The 18618-nt window shown below is 38.3% G+C and overlaps 1 protein-coding gene across 2 annotated transcripts in view; it reads right to left on the reverse strand.

The window, feature by feature from the left end:
- LOC134080352 (uncharacterized) overlaps positions 1–18618 on the reverse strand; it is a 257953-nt gene that overhangs the window by 80959 nt on the left and 158376 nt on the right. For both annotated transcript variants that reach the window (XM_062536752.1, XM_062536751.1), the window contains exons 28-32: positions 12942–13594; positions 12633–12736; positions 12115–12258; positions 11032–11193; positions 9690–9782 (exon numbers count right to left, since the gene is read on the reverse strand). In XM_062536752.1, the coding sequence (XP_062392736.1) occupies positions 9690–9782; positions 11032–11193; positions 12115–12258; positions 12633–12736; positions 12942–13594 (1156 nt within the window). The remainder of the gene's footprint in view (positions 1–9689; positions 9783–11031; positions 11194–12114; positions 12259–12632; positions 12737–12941; positions 13595–18618) is intronic.

The raw sequence follows: 18618 nt of genomic DNA on the forward strand, positions 1-18618 counted from the left end.
TCTGAAGACTACATATCCTGTTAACTGTTTCCTCTGTCCACAACTGTTTCAAAATAAAAGTCCTCACTGCAATAATACACTATTAAATCATTTAACCATTGAAACTACTAAACTATTTAACTGTTCAACCATTCCAACTGTCAGTTATCATCAACTATGCCTCCAGTCAACTACATGAAACCTCCATGTACCTAGCAACCAACATAGCAACCATTAAAATTAAGCGTTTATGACCGTTTCCATAGCAACCAACATGATTATACTGCAGTAACTTCTTGTTTCCTGATAGTGGCCACCATGGATACCCTAGCAACAAATGTTTCAAAATAAAAGTCCTCACTAGCAAGTTATCTAGTTGGCATGGTTAGCATTGTTAGCATAGCTAGCATTTTTAGCATAACTGCAAAAAATCATCAACTAAGTTAGCTAATCAACCTGGTTAGCATTGTTAGCAAATCTAGCATTGTTAGCATTTTTAGCATTACTGTTAGAAATCATCGGTTAAGTTAGCTAATCAACCTGGTTAGCATTGTAAGTAAAGTTAGCATTGCTAGCATAATTAGCATTTTTAGCACAACTGCTAGAAATCATTAGCTAAGTTAGTTAATCAACATTTTAACATGAATAGAAATCATTAGTTAAGTTAGAACTGGGAATGTTTCAACTTTAAACTGTCTACCTTCACACTATCAACTCTCTGTAAACTATGCAACCACCATGTTTACCCTAGCTACACCTTAGTAACCATATCTACATTATCTATCTTTTTTGCATTTTCATGCACTGGTAATTCCTTGGAATTACATCTCTAGTTACAGTGCATGAAAATGCACTGTACTGTTCTTCCTCGGTCTTCTTCTTCTTCTTCTTATTACAGTGCATGAAAATGCACTGTACTGTTCTTCCTAGGCTTTTTCTTATTATTATTCTTCTTCTAACGCAGCCAATTCAGCTTCAACCTCTTAACGTAGAAACACCATTCAAATTTTGTCGCGTAGGTCTTACTTACACGATGTGGGCTTTGTATTTTTCAACTTTGTAACTTTTATACTTTTTAAACTATTAGTTAAAAACTATTACAATTTCCCCCATAGACTTAACATTGCTCATTATGACATCACGGCAGCAATTAGAATCTTACTCCAGCTGGTCAGCCACCTGGGCACCAACTGTCAGTTTCTCTCAGGCTAGAGCATACAATCTCATACAAGTGCATACAATCTCTCTGAAGACTACATATTCTGTTCCCCTGTATCCTCTGCGCACAACAGTATCAAAATAAGTCCTCCTAATTCCATCCAACTTTATATCCATTCATCTTCTTCAAACCATTCACTCATCCACCCATTCTAAACAGTCTGCCTATCAACATCAATTAGACGCTCTACATTCAACTTTTAAACATTCTACTCTGTCTCAGGCTGGCTCTCTTAAGACTAGCCAGTTAAATTGATTACACCTGTATCTGTATCCTCCACTACTCTCAGTAGAGAGCTGTGTCTCTCCATTCTACAAGAATATAAGGCACATTCCATCCAACTTTCTATCCATTCATCTTCTTCAGACCATTCACTCATCCACCCATTAAACTGTCTATCAACATCTATTAAACAATCTGTCTATCAACATCCATTAAACTCTCTGTCTATCAACATTAATTAGACTATCTACATTCAACTTTTAAATTATTTACTCTGTCTCGGGCTTTAAGAGTATTCTGGCTCTCTTAAGACTAGCCAGTTAAATTGATTACACCTGTGTCAACTACTCTCAGAGAGCTGTATCAGTGTCTCTCTTAACAAGAATATAAGGCACATTCCATCCAACCTTCTATCCATTCATCTTCTTCAGACCATTCACTCATCCACCCATTAAACTGTCAATCAATATCTATTAAACAATCTGCCTATCAACATCCATTAAACATTCTATCTATCAACATTAATTAGACTATCTACATACAACTTTTAAAGTATTTACTGTGGGTCCCTCTCAAGCAGCGTTTATATGTCCTCCCTCGCTCCTCGATCCTCAATGATCTACATAAAGAAAGATAGAAGAAGGGCTAGACTATCCCATTGTTGCCGCTCCATCATTCTTTATGTAGATCAGTGAGGAGCGAGAGAGGACGCGTAAACGCTATGAGAGGCACCTTCTGTCTCAGGCTTTAAGCATACAATCTCATTAAGACTACAGATCCTGTTTCACTACTTCCTCTGTCCACAACTGTTTCAAAATAAAGGTCCTCACTGCAATAATACACTATTAAATCATTTAACCATTGAAACTACTCAACTATTGAACTGTTCAACCATTCCAACTGTCAGTTATCATCCACTATGCCTCCAGTCAACTACATGAAACCTCCATGTACCTAGCAACCAACATAGCAACCATTAAAATTAAGTGTTTATGACCGTTTCCATAGCAACCAACATGATTATACTGCAGTAACTTCTTGTTTCCTGATAGTGGCCACCATGGATACCCAAGCAACAAATGTTTCAAAATAAAAGTCCTCACTAGCAAGTTAGCTAGTTAGCATGGTTAGCATAGTTAGCATTGTTAGCATAGTTAGCATTTTTAGCATAACTGCAAAAAAATCATCAACTAAGTTAGCTAATCAACCTGGTTAGCATTGTTAGCATAGTTAGCATTTTTAGCATTACTGCCAGAAATCATCGGTTAAGTTAGCTAATCAACCTGGTTAGCATTGCTAGCATAATAAGCATTTTTAGTGTAACTGCTAGAAATCATTAGCTAAGTTAGCTAATCAACATTTTAACATGAATAGAAATCATTAGTTAAGTTAGAACTGGAACGTTTCATCTTTAAACTGTCTACCTTCACACTATCAACTCTCTGTAAACTATGCAACCACCATATTTACCCTAGCTACATCTTAGTAACCATATCTACATTATCTATCTATTTTTGCATTTTCATGCACTGGTAATTCCTTGGAATTGCATTTCTAGTTATTATTCTTCTTCTAACGCACGCAATTCAGCTTCAACCGTTTAACGTAGAAACTTCATTCAAACGTTGTTGCGTAGGTCTTGCTTATGCCATGCCTGCTTTGTATTTTTCAACTTTGTAACCTTTATACTTTTTAAACTATTAGTTAAAAACTATTACAATTTCCCCCATAGACTTAACATTGCTCATTATGACATCACGGCAGCAATTAGAATCTTAGGCCAGGTGGCCGGCCACCTGGGCACCAACTGTCAGTTTCTCTGGCTTTAAGCATACAGTCTCTTAAGCTACGTTTCGACCGAGTAGTACGGTACAGTTCGGTTCAGTACATTAGGTTTTGGTACGGAACGTTTTGGTACAGTTCGGTCCGCTTTGTGTACCCACTGCAAAAGGCACTACTGTATGACAGGCGGGATAGCAGTTGTTCCGTTTTGTCTACCCAACGCATGTTTGCAAATGTAGGCCTATGCAAAGGGATATTTGTGTTCATACCATCTTAAATCGTTTCACCATCATATCATCTTAAATCGTTTCAAAAACAAGGATTAGGCAGTCTGCCTATGCTGTTTGCATGGATATAGTTGCAGGAATCAATCGTATGTTAAATATCGTTGCTAGCTTCGTATGGTTTCACTGCAGGGACCACACACATTGCACGACTGCTCATGAATCGGTGGCACCAAACTAAAACGTATGTCCAGATTGGGGAAACGTTTCGTTTATTTTGAATAGATACGTTCACTCAATTTAAAGGCAAATGATAACCACAACTGAATAACAATATCCTGCCCTTTTTTTGCTAGCACTGGAGGGAAAATGTCTTACCTTGCTTGAAAGCTAGCCAGCTAAACTGACGGCCAGCTGTTCTTCTCTCCTGCTTTCTAGTTGTCCACAGAGAAAAATCCTCAGATATCCAGTAAACGTCATGCTGTCTTTCAGAGTTAATCCAAGTGTGCTGTAAACTTATCTTAACTAACTTGTAGCCTATGCCTAATTTAGAAACACAGTGGGCTAATTACTAACTCCTGCTAACTAGCGTCTACGACCAACACGTCGTCATTTTGCCAAACGAAATAAATAGATGTAATCCTAGCGACCGGTAGCGTAGTTAACACGTTGTCATTTGCCAAACGAAATAAATAGATGTAATCCAGATAGGCCCAGGCTACTGTAGCTCCCGTTGATATGCTTGATAGCCAGTCAAAACAGTTCGCTGAAGGATCTGTGGTAGGCAGCTTGGATGCACTGCTAGCACGTCCACTCTTTCAGGCAATATACCTAGGCACATATTTTTGTTTATTCATGTAGGCTGACTGCCTGTCACGTTCAAGCCTGAGGAACAAATAGCACTGTTTAGGACCGATAATAGAAGCTGTTCCCTGCAGCGTTATCTAAAGCCTACGTAAATCCAGCCTGAAAATCTTCAAACTCTAAGCTTTAATGGTCAAGCGTCATCAAGACGTGGTGTTAACTAAATAATCAGTGTCACAGTATCTTACTTGAGGTCTAGGAAGTCGATCACCTTGCACCAGGTCATTTAAAATACTCAATGAAGCAAACTTTGATTCAATCTCACGTGTGTCGCTATTGGACTTCGCTAATTTTTGACTCCCAAAATGGCGGCGTTAATATCTATATGCTGGTTGTTATGGGAACAGTGAGGAATAGTGACGCGCCCGGAATCCTCAATACCGTACCACAAACTGGTACCTCAACAGAAGGGTCCCCTAAAACAGTACGGTTCGGTACGCTTATTTAGGTACGCTTTAGAACTTCTCACAATCGAAACACAAATAATTGCGGACCGAACTGTACCGAACTGTACCGTACTGCTCGGTGGAAACGAGACTTTAGAAGACTACATATCCTGTTAACTGTTTCCTCTGTCCACAACTGTTTCAAAATAAAAGTCCTCACTGCAATAATACACTATTAAATCATTTAACCATTGAAACTACTCAACTATTGAACTGTTCAACCATTCCAACTGTCAGTTATCATCCACTATGCCTCCAGTCAACTACATGAAACCTCCATGTACCTAGCAACCAACATAGCAACCATTAAAATTAAGCGTTTATGACCGTTTCCATAGCAACCAACATGATTATACTGCAGTAACTTCTTGTTTCCTGATAGTGGCCACCATGGATACCCTAGCAACAAATGTTTCAAAATAAAAGTCCTCACTAGCAAGTTAGCTAGTTAGCATGGTTAGCATTGTTAGCATAGTTAGCATTTTTAGCATAACTGCAAAAAATCATCAACTAAGTTAGCTAATCAACCTGGTTAGCATTGTTAGCAAATTTAGCATTGTTAGCATAGTTAGCATTTTTAGCATTGCTGCTAGAAATCATTGGTTAAGTTAGCTAATCAACCTGGTTAGCATTGTTAGTAAAGTTAGCATTGCTAACATAATTAGCATTTTTAGCGTAACTGCTAGAAATCATTAGCTAAGTTAGCTAATCAACATTTTAACATGAATAGAAATCATTAGTTAAGTTAGAACTGGAATGTTTCATCTTTAAACAGTCTACCTGCACACTATCAACTCTCTGTAAACTATGCAACCACCATGTTTACCCTAGCTACACCTTAGTAACCATATCTACATTATCTATCTATTTCTGCATTTTCATGCACTGGTAATTCCTTGGAATTGCATTTCTAGTTATTATTCCACTACTTCTAACGCACGCAATTCAGCTTCAACCGTTTAACGTAGAAACTTCATTTAAACGTTGTTGCGTAGGTCTTGCTTATGCCATGTGTGCTTTGTATATTTCAACTTTGTAACTTTTATACTTTTTGAACTATTAAATAAAAACTATTAACAATTTCCCCATAGACTTAACATTGCTCATTATGACATCACGGCAGCAATTAGAATGTTACGCCAGGTGGCCAGTCCAGGTGCAGCAGCTCTCTCTCTCTCTCTCAGGCTTTAAACATACACTGGCTCTCTTGAGACTACATTTTCTGTTCCCCTGTATCAACATAAGTCTTCCTAATTCCATCCAACTTTCTATCCATTCATCTTCTTCAAACCATTCACTCATCCACCCATTCTAAACAGTCTGCCTATCAACATCAATTAGACGATCTACATTCAACTTTTAAACAATCTACTCTGTCTCAGGCTTTAAGCATACACTCTGGCTCTCTTAAGACTAGCCAGTTAAATTGATTACACCTGCATCTGTATCCACTACTCTCAGTAGAGAGCTGTGTCTCTCCATTCTACAAGAATATAAGGCACATTCCATCCAACTTTCTATCCATTCATCTTCGTCAGACCATTCACTCATCCACCCATTAAACTGTCTATCAGCATCTATTAAACAATCTGCCTATCAACATCCATTAAACTCTCTGTCTATCAACATTAATTAGACTATCTACATTCAACTTTTAAACTATTTACTCTGTCTCAGGCTTTAAGCATACACTCTGGCTCTCTTAAGACTAGCCAGTTAAATTGACTACACCTGTATCAACTACTCTCAGAGAGCTGTATCAGTGTCTCTCTTAACAAGAATATAAGGCACATTCCATCCAACCTTCTATCCATTCATCTTCTTCAGACCATTCACTCATCCACCCATTAAACTGTCTATCAGCATCTATTAAACAATCTGCCTATCAACATCCATTAAACTCTCTGTCTATCAACATTAATTAGACTATCTACATTCAACTTTTAAACTATTTACTCTGTCTCAGGCTTTAAGCATACACTCTGGCTCTCTTAAGACTAGCCAGTTAAATTGACTACACCTGTATCAACTATTCTCAGAGAGCTGTATCAGTGTCTCTCTTAAAAAGAATATAAGGCACATTCCATCCAACCTTCTATCCATTCATCTTCTTCAGACCATTCACTCATCCACCCATTAAACTGTCAATCAATATCTATTAAACAATCTGCCTATCAACATCCATTAAACATTCTGTCTATCAACATTAATTAGACTATCTACATACAACTTTTAAAGTATTTACTGTGGGTGCCTCTCAAGCAGTGTTTATATGTCCTCCCTCGCTCCTCGATCCTCAATGATCTAGATAAAGAAAGATGGAAGAAGGGCTAGACTATCCCATTGTTGCTGCTCCATCATTCTTTATGTAGATCAGTGAGGATCGTGGAGCGAGAGAGGACGCGTAAACGCTATATGAGAGGCACCTTCTGTCTCAGGCTTTAAGCATACAATCTCATTAAGACTACAGATCCTGTTTCACTACTTCCTCTGTCCACAACTGTTTCAAAATAAAGGTCCTCACTGCAATAATACACTGTTAAATCATTTAACCATTTAACCACTCAACTATTTAACTGTTCAACCACTCCAACTGTCAGTTATCAACTATGCCTCCAGTCAACTAGACGAAACCTCCATGTACCTAGCAACCAACATAGCAACCATTAAAATTAAGCGTTTATGACCGTTTCCATAGCAACCAACATGATTATACTGCAGTAACTTCTTGTTTCCTGATAGTGGCCACCATGGATACCCTAGCAACAAATGTTTCAAAATAAAAGTCCTCACTAGCAAGTTAGCATGGTTAGCATTTTTAGCATAACTGCTAGAAATCATTAGCTAAGTTAGCTAATCAACCTGGTTAACATTGTTAGCAATGTTAGCATTGTTAGCATTTTTAACATTATTGCTAGAAATCATCAGTTAAGTTAGACTAACAATGTTAACCAGGTTGATTAGCTAAGTTAGCATTGTTACCATAGTTAGCATTGTTAGCATAGTTAGCATTTTTAGCATAACTGCTAGAAATCATTAGCTAAGTTAGCTAATCAACCTGGTTAGCACTGTGAGAATAGTTAGCATAGCTACTGATTTCATGCAGTTATGGTAAAAATGTTAACTAAGTTAACCAATCAACCTGATTATCATTGTTACCATAGTTAACATTTTAACATGAATAGAAATCATTAGTTAAGTTAGAACTGGAATGTTTCAGCTTTAAACTGTCTACCTTCACACTATCAACTCTCTGTAAACTATGCAACCACCATGTTTACCCTAGCTACACCTTAGTAACCATATCTACATTATCTATCTATTTTTGCATTTTCATGCACTGGTAATTCCTTGGAATTGCGTTTCTAGTTTATTTTGCTCTATGGCTGAATAACAGCAATACCGGGTGGGCTGTGTTTTGGGTCATTACAGTTTTTCTCAAATGCTAAAACACATTTCACAAACGTTTCCTCCATGTTCCCCAATGTCTAAACACAATACCCTTTTCTAAAGCTACATAAGCACAACCACACCTTCTCACTTCAAAACTCAAACTTTCACACCAAAAGAGCAGCTCGAAGCTTTCAAAAATGTAAACACTACACACATCATTACACACTACAGCAAAACAATTTAAAACACAATGCTCAATTTGTGAGAAGGTTCTTTGTTTCATAACTGCCAATGCATATTTTTAAAAAACTTAGAGAAATGGATCTTCTTAGATCTCTGCAGAGGATTAGGCATTTGAAGAGTTATTTTCCAAAACGCTATATCCACCATTTTATATTTGTCAAATTTTGTATTTCAAGTAATCTCAGTGAAACTGTATTGGGTTATGTTTAGTTACAGTAATTTATCTTTACTCAATAAAAACAAAACAACTGCATTTTTACTGTATTGATATTACCTGAAACACACAATTACTGCAAAGACAGTAACATGATTTGTTACAGTAATGTTTTCAAAAATGGATTTATAGCGTTTTGGAAAAGAGCTCTTCATTTAGAGTTGTGTGTTTCATATGAAGAGTACAGAAAATTCTGCAAGTACACTACTGCAACACAACTCAATGCAAAAATCAGAATATATTGCACACAACAGTACTCTTGAAAACATGATCAGGGTGTGAAGTTCTTTTACTGTATTTCCTTCATTCACACCACACACACACACACCACAGTCACTGTGCGCATTAGCAACAAGTGTCTTAGATTTTGAGTCGTGTGTAATAAATTACGCCAGCCGCCATGTGTGTTCATTGTGTTCAGTTATTGCTGACTGTGGCAAGCATTTTGCATCACATGAGCTTTCACTTGAGAATATGTTTAGCAACATGTGTTTTAGCAAGGAAAAATGTGCTTAGATTTATGAGAACGGAGGAGTGTGTTTTGTGAATTGTGTCTTCATGTGAAATGTGTTTATGATATTGAAAAATGATGGCTAGATTTAATAAATGTGTTTAGGTCATTTGGTTTAGAGGATTGGCTTTTGTGTTTTAGCATTTGAGAAAAACTGTAATGTTGGTCATTACGCCGTCTATTTGTTGTTCATGTCTGTTGTAATTTGATGCTGAATTAAAAGAAGTATTTATTTTCATCCGAGATGCATTGACATCTAGTCTGTCTGTCCAGCAGAACAGATTCTGTAGCTATCAGAGCTCCCCTGTGCCCAGGGGTGGCATAGTCTCTTTCCCACTCTCCTTACGGAGGGTGCTACAAAAGCCTAGTCATAAAATGGGTTGTATCAAAGCAGAGTGAGTCGTGTAGCTGTACTTGTGAGGGGGTCCTTGCAACCTTAGAGCTTAAACAAACAGTAGGCTTTTATCCTGGAAAGGGAAAGATTGCGGAATGGAAAAATCTAATGTCCTTTTACTTTGGGTATAACCAGCATAGAGAAATGTAGAGAAATGTTAGGCTCAATGTGGGCAAATAAAGTATGAAAGGCAATTACCCCCAATTTTCCTGACAGCTTTCTCTCCAATGCACTTAAATGCTGTGTTGCTAAATTATGTCTTTGTTTTCTCTTCACCTTCAGACCAAACGACTACAATCAAGAAAGAAAAAACACAGGACATTATGAAATGACATCAACAATGCATGCATTATTAATCATAAAGCATAGAAACAGACACACAAAGCATGTCTTGGTGTTCTCTCCTAAATATTTCAATTGCCCTAAGGCAGTGGTCGGCAATAGGCGGCCCGCGGGCCAGATGCGGCCCGCAAGCAAAAATATCTGGCCCGTGAGATCTCTTGAACCAGAGAATGAAAAAAAAAAAATAAAAGAAAATAAAAATCGGACTGCCAGTCTCAAACATGCTCTTCATTTTGAAACGTAACTTTCCAGAACAGAAGAATTTCAAGCAATCTAAATGCTTAGATATTTGTTTCATCTGAATACGAGTAAAGAAGCACGCAGCGAGGTGCAGGGTACGTTAACGCACAACATGCAAAAACAAATGAAGTCAGTGGACAGCGCTGGTTCTCAAATTCCAAGCTAGTCCCTAGAACACATGTTGTCATTCAAACAACGGACATAGGCTTATGGTGATAATTAAAACACGAATTATTTTAAACAGGCCTGACATCAAACAGGCAATTTACGCACATAGAACTGTGAAAAGTAAAACACGAGTTTCAAACATAGCGTGCGTGTTATTTAGGAACGCAACCTTTAAATTAGCATGCTTAGTTTCGTGGTGCCGTCTTGTACTCTTTGCATGCAGAGACACCCTCGTTAGTTGTTACAGATCAGGTGGGCTTTGCATTAATACAATTAGGGAGGATGAATAGTTCTCTGCCCATTCATCATTAAATATCCTGTTTTCGCTGTTAACTTTTCTCTTCAGATTTTTTCATAGTGCCATTTTTTGACAGCTAACACAACGCGTGGAAATGTTTTTCTGGTGGTTTTTATTTTTATTTTTTAAAGACACGGGCATATAATAGCGCCCCCAATGACCAGTCGACAAATTTAACCTAGCCTACAGCCTGCTTGAATGTCTCTGCTCTGTCATTTCAAGAGCACCTATCATTTTTACCTCCTCCGATATTAATTAATTAAATTAGCCATTGTTTTGGTTGTGAACTTGTGGCCCGCTATGTAATGGCTTGGAAAATATCTGGCCCGAGGCCAAACTTAATTGCCGACCCCTGCCCTAAGGTTTTGTCTAACAGGTTGAAAGGCTGAAACAAGAAAAGAAAAAAAAAAACTTCAATGGGGCATGATCACATCCAATTTACAACTTGCTACCAGAATAAATATGACATTTGTGAAACACTCTTTTCTTTACCTTTGCAATAACATCAGCATAAATAATGGTTGATACATCCCCCAACAGTGAGGATGGAAGATATTCAAATACTATGTCTTGATTTACTCCTTTTGTCCTTATCCATTTGAATGCATAAAAATCCAGAATGCTCTCAAACAGGTACCCCGTTATCTTCTGACTCTACAGAGAGAGAGAGTGAGAGAGAACAGAATATGTTAGAATATGTTCCTGCTGCAATTCTAAACTGGAAAAGCTGGTGAAAATGTTATCATTAACATTGTTCCAGGTAGACAGCTCTGTTCCTGGATGTCTACAATATAAGACAAGTGCAGGGACTATGTGGATTAGAGATGGGTAACTGGTGACTCTCCTCCTCACACAGTGCGGCCCGTGGATCAATTTTCAAATGTCTTTAAAATGTTGGTTCGTTTCACGTGGTTTGTACCTCATCTGAACCAGATTGTAGTAATAGGGTCCACCGATAGGGGCGCTTCCTATATAATAAAAAATCAGCGGTGTCAAGGTTTCTTCACGACAGCCAGAGAGGAAGAGATACCGAGATCTATGAGCAGTACAATTGCCAATTTGTTAGAAATTTCGTGAATGTGACGCTCAACAGTGAAAGTAGGTCGTGTGAGAATCACGCGGGAAACTGGACAATTCCAAGTGGTACCCACTGTACATGATCGAATCAAAATCCCTATTTTTCGAAAACATCAAGTAGGCTCAACACAACATGAAACTTTGATTGAACTATCATCATAGTTTACTAAAAATAAGTTTTGGACTCCTTGACTGGCAAGATGGTAGCGAGCAAAAAAACCAGGTGAGTTGTTCAAAACCTCTTTTAGTATACTCTGTGTACACAAACAGTGTTCTCAATGCTAGACACTGATGATAGTCAGGCTAGCAAAGTGTGGACAATTAACTTGTACACATCTCATTTTTGATCAACACACTCTATAAGGGTGCAAGTATAGCATGCGTTCTGGACAAGGAAACTCCATAGGTCACAAACTATCAAAGATATTTGTGTCCTGCCTGGGACTGACTGCAAAATAGGACTGAAGGTTATGGTAGAAGCAGTTGGTTTCACTATACCTTCAAAAATAATTTGATGCTGTCCTTTTTGTCAGTGAAAGCAGCTCTTGTTGCATCTGCATTAGCAAGTATTGAAGCGACAGTACCAGACAAAAGACCAATATATAGGGCTCCAGCCACCATAATGAAGATCATAGCAATTCTCTGAATAAATAAATAAATAAAATTTATATATATATATATATATATGTGTATATGAGAGAGAGAGAGAGAGAGAGAGAGAGAGAGAGAGAGAGAGAGAGAGAGAGAGAGAGAGAGAGAGAGAGAGAGAGAGAGAGAGAGAGAGAGAGAGAGAGAGAGAGAGAGAGAGAGAGAGAGAGAGAGAGAGAGAGAGAGAGAGAGAGAGAGAGAGAGAGAGAGAGAGAGAGAGAGAGAGAGAGAGAGAGAGAGAGAGAGAGAGAGAGAGAGAGAGAGAGAGAGAGAGAGAGAGAGAGAGGATACATACATATTATGGACTTTAAATTAAAATGAAATTTATATGGGATACTACTGGAAATAACTACACTAATATTACATACCATTGAAGTTAGATAAGGATGAATGTCCCCATACCCAACTCCACAAAGGGTTGTAGTTGCAAAATATAAGCTTATAGCATACAACTGTGTAAAGGTCACATTTTCTGTGGGAAAAGTATTAACAGTCATACAACAGATAAAAAAAACATTACTCCATTTACCACTAACAACAAAACACTTGGTAAATACCCAAACACCCATATCTTTAGATGGCCTATTTCAGGTTTAGATATTTAGTACAGCATAAAAGAAAGAAACAAACTAAATGTGTAGGTGGATTTTGTTTAACATGATCTACTGAAAACTTACCATAAACAACATCAAAGGTGTAATCCAAGTGATTTACCCACGACAATCTAGAACAGTTGTGTTTTCCCAAAGGCAAAAGATAAAGCGCAGGGTCACCATCAAGGTCTGCTGGAGGGCATGCGATTGCAAATACAATGCAGGTGCAGAAGTGAAGAAACATTGAAGTATAAAGAAAAAACTTAAAAAATGTAACCACGTTTTTTTCTGTTGTAATCTCCGACTGAATGAAAGAAAATGCCAAAGGAACCCGGTACAACTGTAAAATATGTGGGACTCTAAGGTATGCAAAAATGTGTAGTATTTCAGGTCTGCTATTCCAAAGGGCAGTACTGTCTATGTTAAAATACATGAAGCCAAAAATTTCCCAGGGAAAAGAGCTGATAAAATCAAGTAGAAAACTGGTCTTCAAATAATGCTTTGCTGTTTCTAATGTGTCCACTTGAAGATGGTTGTCTTTATAGAATGCAACATGCATACGGATATAAATATCAATCCAACAAAAACCACCTAGGGTGGCCAAAATAAGCCACATCCACCGCTCCTTGAACAAAAAGGAAAAAAGTAACAAAGAAAGAATGCTTATTAAAATGGCTACACATATGCGGGAGAATTCCCATCGGATGTATGTTGCATTGCTTGGCAAGATGGCATTCCTGTAGAAAGAAAGAGAAATTAATTTGTTTAGCTCCCCATTCTAAGGATTTGATGACTGCAGATCACCATCAAATAACTTAATTTTTACCTTAAATTTGGAGTATAACTTCTTTATCATAAATTATGAAAACTTTCACAAATACTGTAGGATGCTGTAAGAATGTGTACTGAGTTGAAGAATTGGTCTCTTAAAAATGTGAGGGGATGCATTAGAGGGGATGCATCTCCTCTGTTGGCTCTATATAAGTAAAAAGAACATTCAAAAGTCTTATGTAGTTTTACTACAAATTGGAAAAAAGTAAGACTAAAAATCAGGACTGAAATCCTAGGATTTTCTTTAACTGTTTTTACTTATACTGTACATTTCTAGGTCAAAAACTAGCAGAGATTGAGATGTGTGTTTGAAACAGTCAGTCTGACATTTTTTCTAATTTGTAGTGAAACTACATAAAATTTTTAAATTTATGAACATCTAAAGTTTTATATTTTTTAAACTATCACTTAAAACTATTCAAAATTTCCCCATAGACTTAACATTGGGTTGATGCCATCACAATAGGGCCATTAAAGGAACACTTCACGTTTTTTCATATTAAACTACGTTATTCCCTTAACTAAGACGAGTTGATACATACCTCTCACGTTTCAATGCGTGCTGCAAGTATGGTGAGACAAAATAAAACGTGTTGCATTTCTAAGCAGGTAAGAGGGATAACTACAGTATATTGTGTGGCGGAATAACAATGGGAGCACTTAGACTCACTCCAAAGTGAAACTGAAAGTGCAAGAGTGAGGATGTTACTACGCCACACAATATAGTTATCCCTCTTACCTGCTTAGAAATGCACCACGTTTTATTTTGTCTCACCATCCTTGGTCGTGTAACTACTCATGTAACTGTATTTTAATAGGGAAAACATGGAGGTGTTTGGTCGCTTCTAACTTCAACTCTGTTTGGATCCTAATGAATGAACTGGGCTAGCTAAGTGCTATCAAAGTTGCGCCGCGGGCCAGAGCCAGTGAGTGCATGCATTGAAACGTGAGAGGTACAGATGGTACGGGTTGAGAATGCTCCTTTCTTTCCCGCACATCGGGACTCCCGAAGCATCGGGACTTTAATTAAAACTGCAACCGCAAGGGGGCAACATAAGACCGCCTTAATAAAATGAAGGTTCGGCTCATACCGGAAAACACGGAAAAACCCGAAGACACCGCGCTGGTGACAAGCGGAGAAAAGAGACATCACGCTCGGCATGTCAGATTGCAGTTTCAGAGTTTTCGAATGTTTTACAGCGTACCTCACAGCTGGCTCTCTCACTCGACGTAGCCTATAACTCAGTCAGTCCAGCAGAGATGCCAGAGCAACGTTTTGGTCAATGGAGAGGGAGAGAAATGCTCCGCATATCCGTCTCATTTAATCATTAAAATGAAGGTGATGACTGGCGAAATTATAATCAAACGACGTTTCAATAAACCATTGTTGAAATTAATGAAAATGGTTTTAGAAGCCTTCAATTCAACCTGAAAGACTCGATATAGGCAACCTTAGATTAAATCATTAATTCATTACGGTTACAAGACCGCATTTCCGTGAATAGCCTAGGCTATTATTGTCAAGGCGAAGACGAAAGAGATGGACAAGATGGACATTTAGGCTACATTTATGCTAGGAATACTTAGAAATGTGTAGGCCTATAGGCTATTTTAAAACGGAGGCATGTTCATTTTAACCGGCGACGCTGGGTAGCTTACCCAGCACTTTATCACAGATTTTGTCCCCACCACTTTTGACAACTGAAAATAAAATGTATTTAACAGAAATATCTTTAATAGGCCTACATGCCTATCATGTCACTTTACTTATAACCGTAGGCTACATGCATGGAGAAGATCGCGCATTTTGTAACATTGTAACAATGGATGGTCAGATATGCGATAGGGCAGTGAGGGTGATTCATTGTAACCATCGACTAGTAGGCCTAGCTCCGCAAAAGAAGTTTCTCGCAACTTAGAATATATGGATCTCGTTATGCATGTTCATGTTGATTCAGAGATAGACATAGACTACCGTGGGCTACTGTGCGTCAATATAACAGCATTTTATCATGTGGTGAATTAATTACTAACGTCAGTTTAACATGTCAGAACTTTTGATCGGCGTTTCAAGTGCATGCCGCGAATAAATGAACTCGACTGACTGAATCCTTTATATTTCTTGGCTAAGTGCGAAGAGATTGACACTCGAACTGTGGCGTAACTGGTTGAGGCATCTTAATCATACGTCAGCGACCGGGGTTCAAAACTTACTCTACGAACCTCCGGATCCCATTAAGACAAGAGGCATTATTTTATTAAAAAGTTTTGCGATTTTTTTATGATTGCGATGTCTGCTGTAAAGAAAAGTTAATATGTGAATTCGTGGTTCAGCGCACACACACACACACACACACAGTTTAACTACTTTATTTATGTCCGCAATTCATAATAAATTTACAAAAGGACATAAATGTTACAGATGCAGAACATTGCTAAGGCATGATCCACCAATGTGAGCATGATGACAATTCAAACAGCAGATTTTATGGATACACACAACACCTTCTTCTCCATATATGGCGACTCCCAATAATGGAGGATATTGAGCAGTATTTGGCAATTTGCTTTGCCCTTGCTTTTGTAAAGCCAACTATCCTGAGACCCCTAATGACAAGCCTATGCACGTGGCCCAGGCTGCCAAAGATGAGCACCAGATATTGACACTTGTAGCCAAGGCTAGTTATTGTCTGTACAAGAGGGTGATATTTTACTAGCTTTGTTAAGTAAGCCTCCTCTAGACAAGAATCAAAACAGCAGCCTACTTCCAGGATGAACACATCCCTATTGTACTCATCAATGACTACAATATCAGGCCTGGTGGCACTTAACTCAGTGAACACAGACATTTCTCTGGAACACCTGGAAAACATTTGTTGTTTAACAACACAATTTACATGTATTGACACATGTGGCGAGAATAAAGATGGTAACTTCTCAGATATAATTGATACACACACACACACACACACACACACACACACACATTTTTACATTTACATAATAGGGCTCGGGCACACGCCTTGCATTCTAGGAATATCGCCGCCATTTGGTAGCACACTGAACGTAATATCCATTCATTCAGATGCACAAGACAAGAAGCAGAAATATAGTAGCGATTTATTCTTTTCCTCTTGCGATCGTGGGTTGCACTGTTACACCCCACTACACAGCAACATACTACCAAGAAGGCAAAAACTAAGTAACAGGAACACACTAAAAGGCGGGAGTAAATCCATAGTAATCCATAGTAAACTAAGGAGTGAAGCTGCCAATGTGGCTGTGCCCGCGAAGTTTTGATGTCATGATCCTGAGCCCTAGTGTCAGGAAGTGTCTGTCGAGAGAGAGGGGGGAGGGAGGCAATCGTCCTCAATGCCGCATATAGGTAGGCTATAATGTCTAGTGAACTGGTTAGACAAGTGTGGGGGAGGGGGAATGATCGCACAAGACAATTGCTCTTCATGAAATGGGTAGTCTCACAGACGTTTGTCGATGTTTAAACGTAGCCTACTACATCACTTGCGAAATCGGACGTGGCACATAGAATTATTAGGCTACTGGATTTAATATAGCATAGACTTTGTTCATCCTATATTAGCCTATATTAAAATGTAATGTGCTGCGGGGAAGCATTGGGGAAGTCAGTTTAAGTTGTCCTGTAACAATTTGCCTCTTATTATAATCAAGAGTATGCAGCCACTACGCACATAATAGTCTAGGTTACGGGCGGATGCGAGCAACCCCATGCAAAAGAAGGCCTTAAGTTAACGGACTGAAGGCCTGTTTACATGTCAAACATGCATTAAATCTAAGAAACGAAAAACACAAATATCATGTATTGTGTCGTAAACAGTTAATGACTTCTTGGCCACTATGCGCAACTGCATCGCGCAGTGAGCTGAAGGATAGGAGGACCGACACTTATTAACACAAAGCTTTGTAAAGCACTAACAACCACCCCTCAAAGTTCATTGTCCATAAGTCCAAACAATAAGTATAAAAATCCGACAATCCAAAACGATAACGAGATCTCCCAGAAACGAAAAACAAGTTTGTTGAGTAGCCTATAGTCCTTCCAACAATCTCAGCTTTTGCGTTTGTTAGATAAAAGGCATTCTGTCCTGCTGTATTCCAATTAGAAAAAATCATCCACAAGGTAGGCTAAGGGTCACGGTAATGCAGCATGCAGGAATCTATATACGCACAAAACGAATGAATGGGTTATATCGGCCAAAACGAATGAATGGGTTGGGAGAGTCGTCTGGCTGTGTCAGCAGACTGCAGTCGGTCTCGAGGGGTTAAATAGCGCACGTACTTGAATTTTAATCTGAAGAAGACCACACGAAAATAAAATAAAATCAAAAAAGAAGGATTTCAAGTGTGCGAACCTTTTTCCATTTTTTATGATTTAGCCTACTCTTGTTCTGCACCTTGACCCGGGATGTGCACAAACTTTTTTACTACACTTGAATTTTAAACCAACTCTTCTCTAGCCTATATCCTATAGCCATACTTTAATAATCAGATGTTATGCTCATTTTTGTAGGCTACACCTCACCGGCAAGCAAGCACGCAAATGCTGCTTTTGCACATCTACAATATTGGCCAGGCTATATAGAATAGGCTTTTAGGACTGTATTTTGCCTTCGTGCAACTTTAGTTGTGCTCAATCTAAATGATTGTCAGTAAGGATAGGTCATATTACCAAATGGCGAACCTCGAAAATTATTTAGGATATAGAGCCGTGTCCATTACGCATGCAGTTATTTTTTAGGCTATTGTTTTATTTGAGTGTTTTTGTCTTCCATGGCAAACATAGTTGAAACGTTCGCTCTAAACTTATGTATTTCCAATCGGCTTTCACAAAACCGATGAGGTCCAGATCTCAGTGGCCTCATAGCTGCCTACAGCCATGCATAGTAAGCCTAAT

This window comes from Sardina pilchardus, chromosome 5 (genome assembly GCF_963854185.1).
Source record: "Sardina pilchardus chromosome 5, fSarPil1.1, whole genome shotgun sequence".
Lineage (NCBI taxonomy): Eukaryota > Metazoa > Chordata > Actinopteri > Clupeiformes > Clupeidae > Sardina > Sardina pilchardus.